We start from the raw sequence: 21,570 nt of genomic DNA, 5'->3' as shown, positions 1-21,570 counted from the left end.
TGCAGGTCCTGCAGGAATTATCCAATATCTGTTGATGCATGGATTGTTTTCAAAATTACCCGTTCGTTTGTGCTACCCACAACAGGTCTATGGACATATAGTAACTGGTAACATTGCCATTGGTGAAGTTTTCACTTCAAATACGAGATCACTCTCTTCCTGTGCTCAGCAGAGGCGCAGCAGATCGAGGCTTTTTCTGTATCCCTGTAACCACTGCCTGTAACCTGTAACCTAATCCCCAGGTTCTTCTGGCGAGGTTAGCGAACTTAGGCTTAGCTTTTGTCCAGTATGCCCTCTGTGCTTCGGTGAAGTGTTAAAATGACTGTCTACATCGAATTTCCATGCGTGAAAACTTGAACAGGTACGTACTACGAACCTCGATCTGTTTAATTTTAGGTCCATTGTGTAAAATTAACGCGAACTGCGATTGTTAAACTAGCAACGCCGAAATTGTACTTGAAATTGAAAATGAAAGCAAAAATGTTAAAATGTTTTTATTCTATAAAATAAGGTATGAAAAACCTCAGTATGGAAAAACTCTATTACAAACACATACCAATTGCGGATCATATGTCTTGAGCTCTTATATTGTCATGGATTTTTTGGTAGGGGTACAGCCGGTGCACTATTAATGGTACGTTTGGTCCAAGTTTCTAACTCCTAAACCCTACTTAATGTACCTGTACCTACTGTTGTGTCCAGTGGCACAGATGCATACCACTGCATCATGTATTGTTGTACATGTAAAATTGCTGAGGAAATTATTGTTACAATGTTAGAAGTTTGGTTTAATTGTGTTTAAGAGGACTTGTTGTCTTTGTTGTAATTTCTTGACATTTCCTTATAAATAACATGTTTATTTGCGTGCATAATTGATATAAAAGCTCAAAACTAAGTATAACCTTTTAGCATGAAATATCAACTCCAATAGTATGTATGTACTTGAATTATTCAAGATTCTTTTTCAGAAATTGAGATATTTATCCTCATTATTAGAATATAGTCTCATGTTCTGATAGAAGATTTTATTATTAGAAAAATAAAATTACTGGATGCTGATTGGTTGACAGGAGTACAGTATTCCATTGCACCAAAGCATTTATTATATTTATATATAGAATAAATATTCCATGGAAATCCCATGGCAGCATACATCTAGGTCTAACTTGAGGAATTATGATGTTTTCATAGAAAATTACGAACCAGTAGATCAGTATAGATACAATTGGTCATACATATTGATCAGTATAAATATAATTGGTCATACATATTAATCAGTATAAATACAATTGGTCATACATGTTGATCGATCAGTATAGATAAAATTGGTCATACATATTGATCAGTATAAATACAATTGGTCATACATGTTGATCAGTATAGATACAATTGGTCATACATGTTGATCAATCAGTAAAGATAAAATTGGTCATACATATTGATCGATCAGTATAGATACAGTTGGTCATACATATTGATCAGTAAAGATACAGTTGGTCATACATATTGATCAGTATAGATACAATTACTATATATAAACTAATATAATAATGTGAGGTTGTACAATTAGGGATTAATGGTATTGATACTTAAACATTTTGCCAATTTGGACACATCCTGATTCAAATCATTTTACCAATTAAACTATGCACCTGCATCCTGCAATATAGCAAATATCTACCCTCTCATCAGAGAGGAATAGTCCCAGTGATAGATTGAAACAGGCACTGATAATAATTTATTTTAGGTGGACAAAAAAACATTTTACCTGAGATTAGAAGAGTAATTAGCATTTAAATATCAGGAACAAAAGAATTGTTTGCATAATGGAGATTCTAAAAATGTACTCGCTGAAAGAATTGAATACCTTTGGGGTGGATGTGAATGCTAAATTCTTTTCAGTTTTTAAATCATCACAAGAATTAATTCAATTGTTGGATCAAGTCACCGTGGACGATAATTTTGTAATTCTAGGTGAAGGAAGTAACATTCTTTTTACTCATGATTACGAAGGGTATGTTTTCAAAAATAACATTAAAGGAATAGAAACAGTCGATGAGAGTGAAGATGAAATAGTTTTGAAAATTGGTGGAGGAGAAGTATGGAATGAATTTGTACTTTATTGCATTGATAATGATTTTGGAGGAGTAGAAAATATGTCATTAATACCTGGAACAGTAGGAGCAGCTCCTATCCAGAATGTAGGTGCTTATGGAGTAGAACAAAAAGATGTGTTTGAAAAGCTAGAAGCTTTAAACATAACAACAAAGAAAGTAGAAGAGTTTGTTGCAGATCAATGTGATTTTAGTTATAGAGATAGTTACTTTAAAGGCTCTGGGAAAGGACGTTATGTGATTACAAGCGTATTCTATAGATTATCTAAAAAGAATCATAAGCTAAATACTTCTTATGGCTCCATTGAAGATCAGTTGTCTCAAAATAATGTGAAAGTCCCTACAATTAAAGACATCTCAAAGGCAGTAATTCAGATTAGGCAATCTCGATTGCCCAATCCTGCGGAAATTGGAAATGCGGGTTCATTTTTTAAAAATCCAATTATTTCCATTGCGAAGTTTGAAAAGGCTAAAGAGAAATATCCTGAAATGATATCCCGCTCCGTTGACGACACCAATGTCTTAGTTCCTGCAGGATGGTTGATAGAGAAGGCAGGATGGAAAGGAACTACCTTTGAAGAGAAATATGGCGTTTACAAACGCCACGCCTTAGTATTGGTAAATTATGGTGGTGCAAGTGGAAAAGCTATTCAAGAGTTGGCATATAAAATTATGCGAGATGTAGAATTAAAATTTGGGATTCAGTTAGAAGCAGAAGTTAATATTTTATGAGATGTTTTGAGAGAAATTCATTTTTAGCACAGCGCCAGCTTCTGCAGGTGTCCTCTCCACTGCGCTGAAATTAATTGTTCCGTTTTAATTATACGCAAAAAATTTTTCATTTTTAAAAAATGTAATTTCATACAAAAACTGATCACACCTCATATAGATACAACCTTTTTGTTCCCATTCATGTAATTTCTTTATTGATATTCTTGTTGAATATACGTTTAATTATAATATTCTGTTTACTTTACACGCTCGTATATATGTATAGTAAATTATTACAAAAAAAAATCATCATTCTTGAAACAAGATTAATATAAATGCCAGGGCGGTACATCGTATACAGTTCGAAAAATTCATGTTCACACCAACGACCACTGAAAACCAGACAAAACCTGTAAGGTTGTATCCAACAGTTCACACAGTATGTACTTACTGAACAAAAGTATTATCTTAACATGTTTTATTATAAGCCTTGTAAATAAAGTAAAATTTTATTGAACATCCACTGTCTGTAACAGTATAACGCTTTCATATTTATCGATGTCGTATGAACATGCGGTTACAAATATGTGAACTCATCTGTAGCATTCTCGAGTGGAATAGCCTCTTCCTCTTCGTGCTTTGCTTGATCCACGGCAGATGGAGGAGATTCAATCCCATAGTCCGAACTAAGAAGATCTTTGCGTGAAAGATGTTCAACAATAGCCGCTCCCAAAGAATCACCCCAAACATTAACAGCAGTCCGAATGCGGTCCCTAAAGAAACGTTTTGCAAATACTTATAAAGCTGACAATATCCATACCAATTGATATTCAGAATGATAGACTTTCTCGTTTGCAAGCAATCTGTTCAGGCGAATTAAAAACTTACAGAAACCAATCCACTGCAACAATCAGAGCAATGTCATCTGCCGGAAGACCAACTGCTTGCAACACCAGAATCATAGTAACAAGGCCAGCGGATGGTATACCAGCAGCTCCAATAGACGCAATTGTTGCTGTTATACTTAATGAGAAAAAGTAGATATCAACAACAATACGGGCTACAGCATGTTAACCAATACCTTATGGGTACTACTTACAGCTATATAAAATGATATACATGCAGTATTATATAATGCTTTTCCAAAAAAGAAAACTCTCCTGTACAAAATGTGCCGTTTTGAAGGTCAGATCAATTTTAATCCAGTCTATAGCTACCCCCATATACCTGGTAGACACATCGGAACATATGAAACAACACATATACATGAGCAATCGAGTACTAACCACACAAGAAGTGTCTTTCCAAAATCAATCGAGCCACCATAATGGCGCTGAGCTATAAATATTGGCGCTACAGCTTCGTAAAGAGCCGTTCCATCCATATTGACGGTCGCTCCAATAGGAATCACGAACTGTGCAACTCGTGAATCGATGTTGTTTTTGTGTTCAAGACATCTTAGGGTTTCCGGCATCGTTGCAGCGCTGTGGGAAAATACCGTGTTAAGTGAAGTATTGTTGACCCTGATATTGTTGATCATGTCATGATTAGTCACGATATGAGAGAACGATTTTTGAAGTCTATTACATGCATGCAGCATGGCGTATAATAAACGGCTAATTCAACAGCTATAACTGGGAACGCGTGCATGAGAGATATAAGCTGTTAGTACAAACCTTGAGGATGTTCCAAATGCAGTTAGTAAAGCACTTCCCATTCCAAGAAAGAACCGAAGAGGGTTCTTCCTGACGATGACAAAGTAAATAACCGGGAGAGTGATAAAAGCATGAATTAAAAGTCCAATTATGACAGTCAGCATGTACAATCCCAAGCTTTCTAAATTTTCCTGGATATTCTTCATTGCAGCCAACTTGCCTGCAATTAAACTACATATACCAATTGGCGAAAGCCTATAAAAAAGTTGATAATTTGTACTATGTTAGCCGTCAAAGAGTCGAGAAGAACCATGTTTTGTGAGTCGAGCATGCATGTAGCTACTTTGTATCGGCAGTCAATTGAATTAAAAAAAATCAACTGAATGTAGAAACCTAAAACAAACTTTGGTCTAAATGGAAAGTAAGGTGCCCAGTCCCCCCCCCTGAAAATAACCTCGATGACGATTTGTTGTATATAATAATATACCCGCGCGCTTTATTACTTGGTCTGGCGTGAAAATAACCGGGAGTTTGTGTAGAATTGAACCTTGATAAGAAATAAACCCGTGAATATAGTATACCATGCAACTAAATTAACAAATGAATCCAAGGCTATCAGCGTTACGACTTAGCATCAAATGTGGTATAACAACTGCCTAAAATAGACAAAACACTTCTCGACGTTTCGACCGGAGGGCCCTCGGGTCGAAACGTCAAGAAGTGTTTTGTCTATTGTAGGCAGTTGTTATACCACATTTGATGCTAAGTTGTTTGAAGACGCTGGTATTGTAATTACCACATGATAATTTCCACCAGCTTCATCGTTACTTCCAACAATATGCTAAACCATTCAGTCATTGGTCTTCCTTTTTCACCCATTTTGCTTAAAATTACACCAAATGCAATTGAGAATACCAGAATTCCGATGATATTCAACCGATCATCTAACATGAGGCCATCGTATTCATACTTTGATCCCGACTCTTCGATCATCTGGAATACATCTTTCTTGTGTGAAATAGTCCATGGATTTAGAAAGCCATTTCTTAACAATTTACTCAGGTTTTTCGCAGAGTTTTTGTAGTCATGTGCAGATTTATTAGTAAATTTATATCCCGTAGGAATCTTTTTATATTTCGTGGAGGTCTATAAAAGAAAACAGCAAATTAAAAAAGTCATTAAAACTGAAATGATAAAATTATTATAATATTATACTTATATATTGCAAAAGCACTTACAGATTGAAAGGTAGCGCCGACAATATTATCGGGAAAACAATTTCTACAAAAAAACAAACTTCAATTAGTTAAATGAAGGCGCTGTTACAAGGTGCAATAAAAGTTTCCTTGTAACATGCAATGCAATTATAATTTTGAGGGATGTTAATTTGTAAATAGTGCTCAAAATGCTAAAAAAAGGTTGGTAGACCGCGAAATGTTCGTATTTGATAATTTTAGATCTCTCAGGAGTAGAATTGCGTTGCCCGGAAGGTCACATAGTGCAACGCCGCCTTTAAATGGTGTAGTAAATAACGATATTAAGCCGGTTTTCCACGAGCGATATTTTTTGCGCGAAGCGACTTTATTCCTTAGTATTTGAGCAATTTGTTCCAGATGGTTGCAGTTGAAAGCACTGGAACAAAAGTAAAATGTCGCTTTGCACGAAAAATATTACTAGTGGAAAACCGGCTTTACATGGGAAAGATCAATGGTGCACGCTGATTGGCTGCCGATCGGCTGCGTATTGACCGGTCAATATTCTTTTGCAATAAATTATTTCTAAATGTGGTATAAATGCTCGTAAGGAAAAATGCGAATGCATGCGAGTGCATGCTAATATCACAGCCATGTTGAAACAAGCGATATAAATGGTCTGCCGAGTTTTTGCAAGTGGAAAGTGAGCGAACAAAAGTTCGTTCTCTGGCTCAGTTCCTGTCAAACATTTTGTTCAACTAAAATGCCCGCATTCGCGCACATGATAATATAAACTATTTTTGGAACCTGTTAACCTCGTTCGGTCTAAAGTTAGAAAGACCCTTCTGTATACCATGGAGCACTCGGCGCTCGCCGGGTCTGCGCACCTTGCTCGTGCAGTTGTGCATGCATGATGCATGTATATATAAAATGCGTATGCATGTGTGTGTATGTCGACACTACGTCCTATTTGTAGGTGTGACTTCAACATATGGATGCATCTGGCGGTTTTGTAATGTAAATTTTGAGATAAAAAGACCCCATTCATAATGCCGCTAATGACTGGAAACGATTCATTCAGGTTATGCGGAGGAGGGAATCTACCGAATACTATATTATTGTAAATCGACACTATGTATATGGGGATAAGTTGTTTACATCTCGGTTACACTCTTTAGTACAATTGCAATTTGCATTCGACATGTGTATATAGATAGTGTTTTGTCTTTCTTGCCTGCCAACATGACCGAGATAAAATTCCGCGCCCCTGCAAAACCCGCGCAATGGCTCTCGTCGATGTCAGTTATTAACCATGCAAAAGCTAAACAAGTGAATTATTTCGAATATTTTCATCAGCAAACATAGACACGTGAATCATTTGACCTTTAGGCTTTACAAATTTATAAATCACAGACGATAACAGCAGGTACCTGATCAAGTCAAATATAGAATGCACGGCTTCAACGTGCTGCTGTTCTTTAGGTTCTCCAGCAAATTTCGTTGCCCCAGGTTTGATGGAGGACACCAGGATAATACCAAGAATAACAGCGAGAACTGTAGTTGACATATAGTAAATAATAGCTCGTTTCCCGAGCTTTCCCGTTGACTTGTTATCCAAAACTGCGACCGCGACAACAATACTCGACACAATGAGAGGCAGTATTATCATTTTCAACATACGAATAAAAATTTCTCCTGGAAACGATATGTACATGGCCACTTCTTTTGGAGTTGGATCTGTCGATTTCTGAACGCTATCGTTGACCAGAATCCCGACAATGAAACCTGCACAAACTCCGACCATTATAAGAAACAGGAGAAGATTTTGCCGCAACCATTGTAGACAACGTTTGTCTTTGAGAGCCATCTTCTAGGCAGCTGTTGATGTAAATGTGTTCTATAGTCAGTTGAAATACTCAATTTGTTGGACTTCAGGCTAACCTTTTAAGTTATAACTCATTACGTCGAGTTTTAATTTGTTTGCAATGCCTTATCATAGATGCTATAGTCCGCTTTTCATTCGATAAAATATAGTTATTGGCCCGTGAGGTGCTCATGCATAGTTAATATCTTCGTTTGAAGCCTTTATCACTAATATCAGTTAATGTCGCGAATTGTTAAGAAACTTCCGGAAGATGCAGATGTTCTCGTTATGATGTTGACGGAACAAATATTTGCCATCAAAACATTCTTGACCCTCCTTCAATGTTACCAATAGTTATAACGTCATGATATAGATAAAACTGATGAATTGCATATGAAAATATTTTTTGATAATAAGACTCTTACCATGCGGGCAGAGCCTATATTTTCGTTTTTCTATTCAGTTCATGTTTTATCAGCGCTTCGTCCGTATCTGTTTTGCACGAAGAAAACCAGTTTAATCTGGTTTAACTAGTTTAATTTACGCGCAGATGTACATGCATCAGCTCAATGAAAGCTGTCGTTGGTTTATTGCTAAATTAAATACTGCATGCATGGTGCTAAAATAGTAACATAAAATAAATTTCATATTGTGAATGAATCTACATATACAAGCGTATATACTAGCGATTGGGCCATGTAGTCCCAACCTCATGTAGTCTTTGTATTTAGCCTTGTTGAGGGAAGACGATAAGCATTAATTTTTCTCCGAGGCTTGCGAAGACAAATGTATGCTGTATACTTATGTCGTTCGACGCTCGTTCTGTCTTTCAGCTATTTAGGCCCGTTTACATACAATTTTTGCCCCCATTTTACGTCCGATAATCTTCTTTTGATAGATGAGATCGAGTGGGTTGGTAATAATAACACGTTGTCATCTGTCAGAAACCGGGGGTGTTTACATACCATGAAAACTGCTTTCAAAATCATTCGGGCATAGGAGCGAATAAACGGCTTCTGCCTCTCCCCCCCCCCCCCCCTAATGATCGAATCGGGTTGAGACTCTGCCAGAAATCGCAGGAAGAATGTATTAGCTGCATTAAGCCTTGTATTAAAACCTCGCACATGGACGTCGAGTAAACCAAGACCGCCATAGATAATGAGATGATAATTAAGGTGAATGAAGCTTACATTTGGGGCTTTTGAAGCTTTTCCATCCAACTGAGAGTCATGCATGTGATTCAAACAAGGTAGCCTAGCAATTATGAAGGCCTACGTTTGTAGGCCGTAGGGGAACTTTTCATTACACACGACTGGTTTGATTAACCATAGTTAATAGGATTAACGAAGGCGATAGACTAGCTTACTTAGATTGTGATTTTTGGCCCTTCACTCGATGTATGTAAATTCTAGAGGTTGAAAGGGTCTTAATTTCGAGTGGAATTATACACACTTCAAAGTGTAAGAGCATTGCACCGGCATCCCAAAAGCGTAGGCTCGATTCCTGCCGGAGGACTGATTTTTTTTTTTTAGCAACTGCTCCTGGCTGGAATTTGAAGAGTGTATAATTCCACTCGAAATTAAGACCCTTTCAAACTCTAGCTTAATTAAAGCTTAAATTACAGAGGCAAGAAGAAGGCACTCTAGTAGTTCGTAAAATTGCTTACGCCTTTCCATTTCTCTTTGAGGGGAAGGTGGCAACAAGGCTGAACCTTATTCCATGCATGCAACCACGGTGCAACATTGTTGTGAGTCACATGACTTGCATCACATTTTTTATTTACTTTATTCGTAATCATAAAAGTGGCCTTATCTCACGTCTTTCAAAAATAGAAAAGAAACACGATCGCTAAATTCTGTTCACATATTGGTCTTTCCTGTTGTGCTAAGATACGGCTATCACGAGGTTTACGGTTACCTCACGACAAGCTAGATATCACTAGTCGCCTAAAAACAGTTGTCCCAAATCGCCGAAAATGATGCAAAATCCTACTGCACACTTCATAAATTCAACGCTGTAAATATATATCTACGATGTGATGCAATGATGCAGTCATGCTGATATCCTTTACAGTTGTCATTACGTCTCTTTGGGTAGTCAATCCGTTGAAAAACATGTCTGGTCGTGCAAACATGCAAGGATCAATTTTCTAGCACGTGATCAGGTGGCATATTACGAAATATGACTGGACTGGAAAAAATAGTTGTCCCAAATGGCTAAATAATGATGAAAAATCCTACTGTATACTTCATAAATTTAACGCTGTTAGTATATATCTACGATTTGATGCAATGCTGATATCCTTGACAGTTACGTCTCTCTGGGCAGTCGAACCGTTAAAAAACATGTCTGGGCGTGCAAACATGCAAGGATCAATTTTCTAGCACGTGATCAGAGGTGATCAGGTGATGGTTGAATTCCTGCACAGATGCATGTGACAAATATGGTATCATGTAGGACATCTGATTTCAAGTGTTCGCTCGTTATAAAAGGCACTGAACTACCGGCCTCGGGTGAGTCGGGTCACCGTCACCTGAGCCATCCAGATCTAGAAGTGGAAAGGATTTCCAGGCAACGAGAGAATTTCTGAAAAGTGAGTATACATGCATGGATTGTTCAACAAACAGATTATGACTTGCAATACCCATATAGTCATAGAGATAAATGCAATGGTAAGGTTCAAGGTTAATCAAACATAAATTTCGATAGGCGACTTAGACTAGATATTTATAGAGTTTTCATAGGGAATTCTATATTCCTCGTATTATTTCGAGCCATTATTTTGTATATTGTCCATAATGCATGTATATTGCTCTATATCTACTAATATAGTTACTGACACGCTTTTCCTGTACTCGCCTTCAAGCCAACCAAAATGTCGGACAAACCAGCAACGAAAAACTTGCGCAACTATCTAGATTTAGACCAGGGAAAATATGTTCAAGTAATGTATGTGTGGATTGATGGGAGTGGAGAAAATCTCCGATGTAAAACCAAAACTATGGACTTCGAGCCCAGGGAGCCAAGTGAATGTCCGATTTGGAACTTTGACGGTTCAAGGTACGGAGTAAATTAACGCATAAGATTTACATAAATTAGTGAGTATAAATTAGCGAGTATTATCACTGAGCATGTCTCGAATGCCATCAACACCGTTAAATCCCAGATTTGAACAGCAAATTTTAACTTTTGAGTTCAGATTGGGTTCTTATAATACCGTGCATGAAACTTGTGCATATAGCTACTGTATTTTACATTGATTTTCGTAGTACTGGCCAGGCAAATGAATCAAACAGCGATGTATATCTCCATCCAGTTGCCCTATTTCGAGACCCATTTCGTCGTGGTCCTAACAAACTACTTTTATGCGAGACCTACCACCATGACCATAAACATACTGCAACCAACTTGAGAAAAAGCTGTAAAGTTGTTATGGAGAAAGCCAAGGTAGGCTAGTGGATATTGATGTAGCGTACGCCTAAGATCCTACAAGACACAATCACAGCACGGCTACCAGCCCCAGTCTGATTTTTTTATATCAATTTCTTTCTCAGATTACATTCCGTCAATTACGTATCATAATCGCTTAACCATCATGTTCCTCTAGCAAATTCTATTTACAAGAGTATGTATTGCGACATGCATTACTTACGCAATCATTTTGATAGCGCGTCACATTGAGGTGGTTTATTAGTGGCTAATTACACTGTGTATATGAATTTTATCAGGACAGCTCATTTGGGTGTTCGTGCTTAGTTAGGATAATTCCTGCTTTGGTCCGTATTTAAAAAATTAGAATACGAATAGTTAAGAAAAGAGTCCTGGTCTGATTTGAAGGAATATGCGTGATACTTGGGGATATGAGTGAAAGTGAAGGATGTAGCAAAGTGGTATTTAGAATTGACACCCTCTCCTCTACAAAGTTTTAAATAAAAAAATACAAAAATTGTATCTTCTGTCCTAGGATACTCCTGAGATTCTTCTTTCTATTTTACTTGCGTGCGGCTTTTGCTGTACAAAGGCAAACCTCTTTCATTGTTACTGAGCGCATGCAGTCAACCTCAAATCACGCCACTGATCATGAGGTTGTTCGGCCAAAATCTCGGCATTTTGAAATTGACTGCATGCGTAGTCTAGAATAATCCCTGTAGTCTTAGAATAGAAACACTGCGTTCCTAAAAATGGACGAAGTTTTAAGCAACTAAGTGCTAACTCAGTTATATTGCGGATTTATTCCCTACCTTAAATAGGTTTGAATGAGATGTTATGCATTTACTACTTGAAACCACGCTATCGGGACACACTACCAATGTTGCTGCATAGCCCACCCAGCTGGCGCTTTCACTAGCTTTGCCTTTTGCTATATATAACTAACATGACCACATTCAGTCAAGTTATAACAGCGAAATTTACCTGATTGCATTACAACCAGAATCACGTTCGAGATGCACTTGCAGTCCATCAACCAACAAAATAATAAACAAGAAAGGAGTGACGAAATACGAAACAAAAAAGTCAAATATCAAACAACATGCAGTTCCGTGTTGTTGTTTTCTCTCATCACTTCCTTAGTAGCTCATATAGTACTTCCTTTCATGCAGTCCAAAATGTCAACATATAAGATTCCTGATTCTTGGAACAAGAGTTAATCTGGCTTAAATTGAAGCCTATACGATTAATACCCCCTTGCGTATCTTCCGGTGACAAAGAAAATTTACTTCAAGATTAAATAACAATTTATAATTCTTAGTGACTATCGACAATGAACATAGCGCCTATAAATATACGAGCTTCGACATCATAATCTCAGTTTTCTTTTCCGTCCATTAAATGAGTTAACTGACATCTGCTAAATTTCTTTACTTCCTAGGATGAACATCCATGGTTTGGAATTGAGCAAGAATATACTTTAGTGGACGAAAGTGGCCACCCATATGGGTGGCCGAATGGTGGTTTCCCAGCTCCACAAGGTCCTTACTACTGTGGTGTTGGCACTGGTAAGGTCTTAGGAAGAGACTTGGTTGAAGCACATTATAGAGCCTGTTTGTATGCTGGAATTAGGATTGCCGGATCAAATGCTGAAGTTATGCCATCACAGGTCTGCGTTATATGTAATACTTTCTTATTTTGAATTTTTACTTCTTTTTTCTTTAACAACTGGAAAATGGAGCCGTGCTGCATGTAAACATCCATTTTTATATAAGCTTGAAAACCATCATTTTGTTTAGTATATACGTACCTTTTACCTGCTAAACTCAGTAAATCACTATATACATTATCATCATCCATGGTCCAATATTGTTTGTAGTGGGAATACCAAGTTGGGCCCTGTGAAGGAATTGAAATCGGTGATCATGTGTGGATGTCAAGATTTATTCTGCATCGCGTTGCAGAGGACTTTGGCATTTGCATTACTTTCGACCCAAAACCTATCGCAGGAGACTGGAATGGTTCTGGTGCACACACAAATTTCAGGTGATATATGAAGAAACCAGAATATTATCCAGAGTTCAAACGCAAGTCAGTGAACCGTTACAGTGTATATTATATAGGGACTATACGACTAGACATCATGTAGGTTTTGCATAATTAGGTTTTGCATTATATAAAATTATATGAACATTGAGCTTTATGCATGATTTATTGAGTTTTACAGAAAGATTCCGAAATCTCTTTAAACATTTCCACAGAAAATTGTCAAAAGTTGCATTAGGAGCTATATTATGACTAAACTTTTAGTACTCGCGTGTATTAACTATATTGCTCTGAATTTTTCGCAGTACATTGGCAATGAGAAAGGAAGGTGGTCTAAATCATATATACGAAGCTATTGAGAAACTGGCCAATGCTCATGATTTGCATATCAAGGCATACGATCCGAAAGACGGCATTGACAACGTACGACGTTTGACGGGACATCACGAAACAGCTGATATCAAGACATTTCGTCATGGCATAGCCGACCGTGCAACAAGTATTCGTATACCACGGCAGTGCGCTGATGATGGTCGAGGTTATTTGGAAGATCGACGACCAGCTGCAAATGCAGATCCATACAAAGTTACCGAGAGAGTTGTCAGAACTGTGTGTGAGATTGAAGACTGAGGGACGTACATATCACAGAATCAACACTTTTTTCGAAGCATGCTTTTGATTGAATTGACCAATCATGCAGGAACGTGCTTTATATAATAACTATAGTGAAACACGCAATGTGATTGGTCAATAGCCGTGCAGGATCAGACAATCCTGCACGCGTTTTAGACAATCCTGCACGCGAAATTTAATTTTAATAAAGTTAACCGTTGTTTCACTACAGTTATTTTATAAAACAATTACCAAATGATTTTCCGTGCAGGATTGCGTGATCCATGCACTTGGGATGTTGCTCGACTTTCGGAAAGCGTGAAAATACACTCGCCTACGGCTCGTGTATTTTCACGCTTTCCGAAAGTCTCGCAACATCCCGCGTGCATGGATCACGCAATCCTGCACGGAAAATCATTTGGTATTCCTTTATTACAGCGCGGGTTTTTGTGAAAGTTTACTACTACTAAATATAGACACGTTTTCAACACTCATCTGCATGGTTTAGGATTATAGAGATAATGGTCTCGCCGCTATTCCAATTCAACTTGGTCATAAATTTAGAGAATAATCAGTTAATAATAATTTTCAATGGACAATAAAGTAACTGAACTAGCTAGATGATGTAGGCTAGAAACAGAAACATATTTAATGATTCAACGCTGTGCAAACAAGAATAATTGTGAGAAATGCATATAGGATTTATCGTTACCACAAATATCACAATTATGTAACCGAAAATTTTGCACTTTTGAAATAGCCGATTGATGATGATTTAAAGAATGATGGAATTAAAAGCTCACGCTTGACGAAATCGAATTATGCGAATTTAATACATATATTTTTAGTTCATGCCACACCAATACAATATATAGTGATAATTTTAGTGCATATTTGAATTTACATTGCGTTAGTTTATTTAAATACAACGTAATTACCATAGAATAATTGCCGTTATAAAATGAAATATATCTATTATTATAGACTATGCACACGAATCAATCATTATTCATCAAGAAGGTGATGATGATGATTAAATAATATAATAATAAGAATAATAACAATAATCAAGTGATAGACCTAGCCGAGAAAGAGCAAGAGGACTGTTGCGAGGCACGCGAGGCTAGTCAGGTTTTTGCCAAACGCCAAAATTTTAAAATTAGTGTCGAATCTCTGTTTCGAATATAAGTCTATCACCAAGTCAAGTGAAATGCTACAAAATCACACGGCAAAATAAAGGCATATACCGCAATCACTTTTGAATGCGATTAAGTCTTCCTCCCCGCTCCATTAATTTAGCGTCACATTATTTTTTTGTCAAATAATTCATGCGCTGATAACACACAGTATATATTTTAGTGAATACGTTAAAACATGCACAGTCGTAAAATAATGGAGTAAAATATAGTAGATTTAAATAATGGAATACACTGTACAGTAAAATCGTTCGTGTGTCAAAACTTAGAAACGTGTTTCCGAGTCATCATCGAAGTTTGCATAAATTGCACCAGGTTTTTCACCATTTTGAAGGTCGTCTTTCACTGCTGTGGTATCACCATTAGATAGGCCTTCTTCCGTATAATTGTGGCTGGCAATTAACTCACCACGAGAAAGATGTTGAACAATCCCTGCCCCGAATGAGTCTCCTAAGACGTTCACGGTCGTTCGAACTCGATCTCTATTGAAAAGAAAGAGCAAGTGAAGTCATACACTACCAGCTAGGCCTACTACATTCATGTCTCTTCCCCACATAAATTCTTCCTTAATGAAGATTATAATAAAATATTTACCAAAGCTTTATATGGCCAGCTTAATAAAGAAATTTTTTGTTTTTAGTCCAAAAAGTAACAAGATTTTATGCACAATAGACATTTTGCTGTTAATGCTACAGATCTTTGATCCAGGTTTTGCATGCTCTGGAGATTGTGCGTATTAATGTGTATAAACATATATTTTTCCAGTCTTGAATTTACCAATCCTACTTTATTAATTATTTTTCACCCCAATATGCATAAGATATAGTGCAGACTCATAATTATGCTTTTGTATTAATTAATGAGCCGGATGTGCACAATCATGTTACCAAGTGTAATGCTACCATTATGGTAAAATTTACACATTGGAACACGCTGTTTATTGCCTTGCTCTTCTGCAATCTGCATATGGATTGCAAGAACGTTATACTGGTTTACTTACAGGAACCAATCAACAGCTACGATGAGGCTGACGTCATTGACCGGCAGACCAACAGCCTGTAGTACAATCAGCATAGTAACCAAGCCTGCTTGAGGAACACCAGCGGCTCCAACCGATGCAGCGGTTGCTGTAATGCTTTAAAACAATTTATCAAATCAGGTCGATGTTCATGTTCTCCGAAATCTCTGTGGAAGTATTTCATACAACCATCATGCAGGGAAAAACCAAAACGTAAAGAAATATATAATCTTACCAAGTGATAACAATCTCTCCAAACGATAGTTCAATATTGTTCAATTGCGCTATGAATATAGCAGCCACAGCTTCATATAACGCGGTTCCATCCATGTTTACAGTGGCGCCAATAGGAAGGACAAATCTGGAGACACGCTGGTCAATGTTATTGTTCTCCTCGAGGCATTTGAATGTCACTGGCAATGTGGCTGAACTATAAAAATGGAAAATGACAATTTACATTATACAAGTTTGGTTGTAGCGATATGAGTCGGAACATCATAATATCCTAAACTGATTATTAGACTGGTGAAGTTTTGAAAGAAAAAGTCGGCAGAAATTTCTCAAAGTACAACCTAAACTACATATACCATATCAGGACCATCTTCATTTTTGGATGCACTATGAGATTTTATTAATATTTCTCTTTTACCATGAGTTAATAATGCCGAAGAACTACGCAGTTATGCCAAAGCCTCGCAAAACTGCATAAATTTACCCACCTCGAACTGGTTCCAAACGCAGTAAAAAGAGCAGCTCTTAGACCAAGTATAAACTTAAATGGATTTTTGCGTGTAAAGATAAAGTAGGCCAGCGGTAGCACAATAACACCGTGTATAACAAGGCCTGTAATAACTGTGGCCATGTAAAGACCAAGCTTTGTAAGTACATCACTTATACTTTCCATTGATGCAACTTTACCAGCTATTAAACTGCAAATACCAATTGGGGAGTACCTATTAAGAGAAACAGTATGTTAGTCTTACAAGATGGTCTTTCCGTGCATATTATATAGTCATGTGGAAAATTAGGTTATTTGCAAATATTGCATACAAATATTTTTTCAAGTAGAAGGAAATATATATCGGGGGAAAACTATGCAAAGTATCAGTATTTTAAGATTTTCAAATTTCTTTCCAACCATTTTACTTTGGAATAGCGGTATTATTCTTGTCGTGTGACATCTTAATAGTATATTTTAATTAACAATGGTTGTGATACAGTTCTGATAACTCAAAGATTCACTGATGATTTTAAGTCCAGACTTTTAAGTCACTCAGATTCAAGTTAAGATTAAATTATTTTTCGTTTAGGGGTTAGAAGGTCCAACCAGTTGCATAACCTTGAAATTAGTGGTTGATAAAATTACAGAAACGAGGTGAAATATTTGGCCTTACCAGATAATCAGCGTTACAAGTCTCATGATAACCTCCAGAAGAACTGTGAAGAATACAGTCATAGGTCGCCCAGTCTCACCCATGCCACTGAGAATTGCACCGAACGCCACAGAAAAGCACACAATGCCAAGAACATTCATTTTTTGAGAAGACCTGATCCCATCATACACATATTTTGTCTCTGTCTTTATAACTTTCACTTGCCCTTGCTGTGAACTAATGCTCCAAGGATTGATCATGTTTGAAGATAAGAATGAGGACATGTTCTCCGGTGACGTCATCAGATCGGTCACTGATTTATTCACGAAATAAACTTTTTCGTCCACCTCTTTGTATTGTGTTTCCACCTAATAGAAGACGTTTGGTTTAATTATAAACGGTTCTGAGACGGTTCCATGCCCCCCTCAAGGCACCCCTGCCCCTCTCTAAGGAAGGAGGTTGGGACGGTGCTATCCAGTATCAGTCTTGACTCTTGAGTCTTACGTTCCATATGATTCACCGATTTCCTCATTGTATGATATATGTACTACTCTATACTATGTATAGCATTGCACTATAGCTAAGGTTAACAGTGCAATATGGCAGTGTTGTACGTATTACGTTACGTTAAACTGAACGTATAGGCCGGCCTCCACTTCGCGCTGAAATCGCACTTACGGCTTTCGCGTTGACGGCCGCCTTGAAAGAAGACTACAGGGACCGGTTGTATATTAAGTCCGTTTAGCTTAAAGTTAAACGGTGGATAAGTCAAAATTAAATAACACTAGCTTTTACATCTCTCTTGAATGAGTCAACTAGAAAATTATGCACTGAATATGTAGTTGTAAACAGTATCTTTGTATTAAGGTCAAAAACATTTAGTTTCCTTGTTGAATAAAACGGCATACTCGCTTTCTATTTTGAACTTATCCACCGTTTAAGCTAAACGGGCTTGATTACAACCGGCCCCAGTTCTACTGTCATACGTACTGAAAAAATTAGCCGCGGCTTAGCGACCAGTTTCGAGTCACCGAGCATGCGCCAAATCGGCTGCACTGATAATATACGTGCAAGTGGAGGCCGGCCTTAAACATAATACGATGTCGCGTATATACGGATCGACTTACCGAAACAAATGCTGAGGAAACCAGATTGTCTGGGAAACAATTTCTACAAAGGAAAAATAAATATAACAGCCAGCTCAGTATATATAGTTCAGTATCCACAATTGCAAGATGAAAATGTATTCATTGCGACACAACAAAAAATAGAAAAGGCATGCATGGACTGGCAGTGCCCCTTGTTGTTTTTTCAATGCAATTGATCATTTCAATTTGAGAACATTCAACGCGTTGGAGAAATGATATTTTAACACTTAAATGTTGCAAGCATGTTTTGATGAGAGAAGACGAGTGAGAAAGTTAGGCGAATGTTTAGTATGAATTTGCCGTGTGCCGACGACCGCTTCATTTTCAAGGAGTTTTTAAAAGCTTCGAGTTTGGCGGTGGTGCATAAATTTCTTGCAATAATTTCCGTCCGACTTTTAGCATGCATGTATTCCTTTTTATGCCAAAATGATTATGGTATATTACGACTTACGGCGATGAAGTCAGTAAGAACAACATTTAACATTGATTGCTTAAAAATATAAAACGCCGGACATGTATTTTAAAAAGCCTATGTCAACATGGCGGTATGTATTGGCTACGACCTTGACTTTGGTATATTCGTTAATGTATTTTGCATTAACCTCGCTACTAAATTGCGTTATATTAATTAAACAAATTTCTTCCTTCAGTAAATAAAATCCAAGGCAACGCATGTCGCTATAGGCACGTTTAAAATTAGCAAAATTTAATTTCGCGGCTTTTTACACTTAAGCACTTTTTCATTAAGACCTAATAACGATTTCGATCTTTTTGAATCGCAGACAATGAAATTTTAGAGATGAATCTATAATATGTGATTAATTTCATATTGGATTTGACATGCAGTGGTAAAGCAACATAGAGTCAGGAAGTAAAGCCCGCCGCACACGAGGGCTATTTGCTGAGCTAAAAACTTCGCGAGGTTGTTAACTCAGCAAGTCTCTCGTGTGCGGATAGTTTTCGGGAGGAATTCGCCTCGAGAGGCAGTTTCTCTCGTGTTCGGATGGTTTTCGGGCTGAGCTAACTGCCTCGCAACCTCAGCTGACAGCTCTCGTGTGCGGTGGGCTTTAGGGAGGCACTTTTAGACTTTTAGACATGCAGAACAAATGTCTCTGGAAGCAATGTGAAATTACACAGCATGACACTGCCACATGCATTTACAAACTGACTGGTCCCTCGCTGTCATCTGGGAAACAAAAGACGAGCCACGATTGCTACATTGGAAACTGTCCTCCTAGAAAAGCTCCTTATATTCTACCGTGTATAACTTCTACCTATGCTATGAAAAGGCTGCTCATGAAACAGCGGAGTTGTCAGGAGGTTTTTTGGCAGCTGTTATTTCCTATCATGAGCGTTCTTTGTTTATTTTATGTAACGTATTTATGTATGTACAAACTACAAAGTCAAAGACAAGCGCAGAACCCATCAGCTGCAAGACAATACATATATCCGACAGGAAGTTTTCGTCTCACGTCTTACACGACATACTTTTTAAATTATCGACAAAATAACAAGAAAATTCGCGTTCCTACAGGTCTCTGATCTCTTATCCATGCATGAGAATATTCCTCAGCTTTTTTCTTTTATATCCGAACAGTTTTCCAGGAAACCTAATTTTCTAAAGTAAATTATTGTGTGGGCCGTCATGTATATATGTTGATAGTTGGCTGTGTATATACTTTAACCTGGAGTGCAGGAAACAGAGGCATTCATAGGGCAAGACCACCTGCCATCCATATTTGATCGATCTTATAGTTCAACTAATCGATTCCACCTACGATCTGACCGCAGATTCAGTTCACAATAAGTTTGATAATATGCTAACTATATAAGTAACTAAACGTTTAATTTAGTTCAAACGTCCAAATGAAGATTTCATTGGATTTTTCGGGTACATGATTTAACCGAGCTGTTTTGTCCGAATAGTCCGAATAACTGTGGATAATTAATACCTGCGAGTATGCCATTTTAATCCCTAAAAAAGTAAGGGTGCTATGAAGAATAAAGATTTTCCTGAAGCGTGAATGGATTAAGTAAATTGCAGCTGAAGTACGTTAATGAAATTGTTATTGTTGATGAAAATAAGAAATATTAAAATAAGAAAATGCGTGAAACAAAACATATTGATCTTCTAAATGTCGCATAAAATTGTAACCGGACACCTTGTGATGGATATAGTAAGACCTTACGTATGTAATTGATGATGCCACGATGCTGACACCCACTGATCCTCCTAGAATACGCCTATACATTTCGCTTGTTGCGAAATTGTTGCATTTCTGCCTTTTCAAATTTCAAGTCTTTCTCTTGAAACTATTTCGTATCGATGGTTGACAAATACATATATTTATACTAGCTTTTTACGTTTATACTAGCCAGGCTGAAAGGTATACAATACACACGCACGACAAATACTGACCTGATAAGATCAAGTAGAGAGTCTACTGGTTCAACATGTTTTGATTCTGTTCCTTTCTTATCACCTTTACCTTCGCCCGGCTTGATGCTGACCACCAAGATTATCCCCAAAATGACGGCCAATATGGTAGTCGTTAAATAATAAATCAAGGCCCTTCGGCCTAAGCGACCAGCAGCCTTGGCGTCAAGTACAGCAAGCGCAACAATCAGACTGGATACAATTAATGGCAATATAACCATTTTCAACATACGCATTAGAATTTCACCAGGAAATGAAATATACATGATAATTTCTTTTGGATTTGAGCTTTCTTGAACCGGGTCATTTACTAAGGCTCCTACCAAAAAGCCCAATAGAACGCCTGTTATGATGAAAACTAGAAGTAAATCGTTTTTCAAACATGATCCAAAAGCGCGGAAAAACTTTCCTATCGTCGCCATAACGATGATCAGACGAATGTCGCTGTGTTCACAATTCACGTCATCTTAAATCATATGTGTAAACTTAAGGCCACGTCATGCACCCGTGAAATAATTTATTTGCATAACCGATTGGTGTCGGTTTACTTGAAGTGATGATGCATTGTGTAGTGAATAGCCGTAGGCAGACGCAAATTTAACCTTGAAGGCCCGTTCACACTATGCGATCGTACCCTGGCGTATGTGAACGTATGAACACACGTGTAAACGTGACACTTTAAATTCTAACCTGAACAAAATTGAATGAAGATCGTGGCATTGGCCCTCTTTTGCACTCGTCACAATGATAATCGCATACGGCTTATCGTGTAGT

General features: G+C 37.5%; 4 protein-coding genes across 7 annotated transcripts; 2 read left to right on the top strand and 2 right to left on the bottom strand.

Annotated features, from left to right (window-relative positions):
- The first annotated feature begins 88 nt into the window (after positions 1-88).
- On the top strand, positions 89-4,386 carry LOC114526366 (UDP-N-acetylenolpyruvoylglucosamine reductase-like). The gene is made up of 2 exons (XM_028547954.1): positions 89-361; positions 1,748-4,386. Exon 2 carries the CDS (start codon positions 1,827-1,829, stop codon positions 2,844-2,846), a length of 1,020 nt encoding a protein of 339 aa, XP_028403755.1. The 5' UTR covers positions 89-361; positions 1,748-1,826; the 3' UTR covers positions 2,847-4,386.
- On the bottom strand, positions 3,384-11,987 carry LOC114526363 (excitatory amino acid transporter 3-like). 3 transcript variants are annotated; one of them, XM_028547949.1, is made up of 8 exons: positions 11,951-11,987; positions 7,104-7,551; positions 5,719-5,761; positions 5,277-5,626; positions 4,502-4,735; positions 4,112-4,309; positions 3,714-3,848; positions 3,384-3,598 (listed from the first exon to the last, which is right to left on the bottom strand). In XM_028547949.1, the coding sequence occupies exons 2-8, from the start codon at positions 7,538-7,540 to the stop codon at positions 3,403-3,405; spliced, it is 1,593 nt and encodes a 530-aa protein (XP_028403750.1). In that variant the 5' UTR covers positions 7,541-7,551; positions 11,951-11,987; the 3' UTR covers positions 3,384-3,402. The 3 variants fall into 3 exon arrangements, with proteins under 3 accessions (XP_028403750.1, XP_028403752.1, XP_028403751.1); XM_028547951.1 differs by lacking the exon at positions 11,951-11,987 and adding an exon at positions 11,779-11,797; XM_028547950.1 differs by lacking the exon at positions 11,951-11,987 and adding an exon at positions 7,963-8,037.
- On the top strand, positions 9,085-14,454 carry LOC114526365 (glutamine synthetase-like). 2 transcript variants are annotated; one of them, XM_028547952.1, is made up of 6 exons: positions 9,085-10,130; positions 10,404-10,597; positions 10,807-10,984; positions 12,408-12,635; positions 12,846-13,012; positions 13,318-14,454. In XM_028547952.1, exons 2-6 carry the CDS (start codon positions 10,413-10,415, stop codon positions 13,640-13,642), a joined length of 1,083 nt encoding a protein of 360 aa, XP_028403753.1. In that variant the 5' UTR covers positions 9,085-10,130; positions 10,404-10,412; the 3' UTR covers positions 13,643-14,454. The 2 variants fall into 2 exon arrangements, with proteins under 2 accessions (XP_028403753.1, XP_028403754.1); XM_028547953.1 differs by having other exon boundaries at positions 10,370-10,597.
- LOC114526362 (excitatory amino acid transporter 2-like) lies at positions 14,439-21,250 on the bottom strand. Its single transcript, XM_028547948.1, has 7 exons — positions 20,779-21,250; positions 18,339-18,381; positions 17,233-17,579; positions 16,558-16,791; positions 16,074-16,268; positions 15,821-15,955; positions 14,439-15,302 (listed from the first exon to the last, which is right to left on the bottom strand). The coding sequence occupies exons 1-7, from the start codon at positions 21,216-21,218 to the stop codon at positions 15,086-15,088; spliced, it is 1,611 nt and encodes a 536-aa protein (XP_028403749.1). The 5' UTR covers positions 21,219-21,250; the 3' UTR covers positions 14,439-15,085.
- Positions 21,251-21,570: the final 320 nt, after the last annotated feature.

The sequence above is a fragment of the Dendronephthya gigantea genome, unplaced genomic scaffold, assembly GCF_004324835.1.
Source record: "Dendronephthya gigantea isolate DGI-Jeju-01 unplaced genomic scaffold, DenGig_1.0 000038F, whole genome shotgun sequence".
NCBI lineage: Eukaryota > Metazoa > Cnidaria > Anthozoa > Malacalcyonacea > Nephtheidae > Dendronephthya > Dendronephthya gigantea.
This window is presented reverse-complemented; position numbering and strand designations above follow the sequence as displayed.

Bases quoted from the DNA above. Each gene is read 5' to 3' on its own strand.
- LOC114526366 (XM_028547954.1), top strand. From the start codon at position 1,827: ATGGAGATTCTAAAAATGTACTCGCTGAAAGAATTGAATACCTTTGGG.
- LOC114526363 (XM_028547949.1), bottom strand. From the start codon at position 7,540: ATGGCTCTCAAAGACAAACGTTGTCTACAATGGTTGCGGCAAAATCTT. The intron at 5,627-5,718 runs GTAAGTGCTTTT...TTTCTTTTATAG, and splicing joins TCGGCGCTACCTTTCAATCT to ACCTCCACGAAATATAAAAA. The intron at 3,849-4,111 runs GTTAGTACTCGA...TTTCTCATTAAG, and splicing joins GGAAAGACACTTCTTGTGTG to TATAACAGCAACAATTGCGT.
- LOC114526365 (XM_028547952.1), top strand. From the start codon at position 10,413: ATGTCGGACAAACCAGCAACGAAAAACTTGCGCAACTATCTAGATTTA. The intron at 12,636-12,845 runs GTCTGCGTTATA...TATTGTTTGTAG, and splicing joins CTGAAGTTATGCCATCACAG to TGGGAATACCAAGTTGGGCC. The intron at 13,013-13,317 runs GTGATATATGAA...AATTTTTCGCAG, and splicing joins GGTGCACACACAAATTTCAG to TACATTGGCAATGAGAAAGG.
- LOC114526362 (XM_028547948.1), bottom strand. From the start codon at position 21,218: ATGGCGACGATAGGAAAGTTTTTCCGCGCTTTTGGATCATGTTTGAAA. The intron at 16,792-17,232 runs GTAAGGCCAAAT...TTCTCTTAATAG, and splicing joins CTTGTAACGCTGATTATCTG to GTACTCCCCAATTGGTATTT. The intron at 15,956-16,073 runs GTAAGATTATAT...ATTGTTTTAAAG, and splicing joins GGAGAGATTGTTATCACTTG to CATTACAGCAACCGCTGCAT.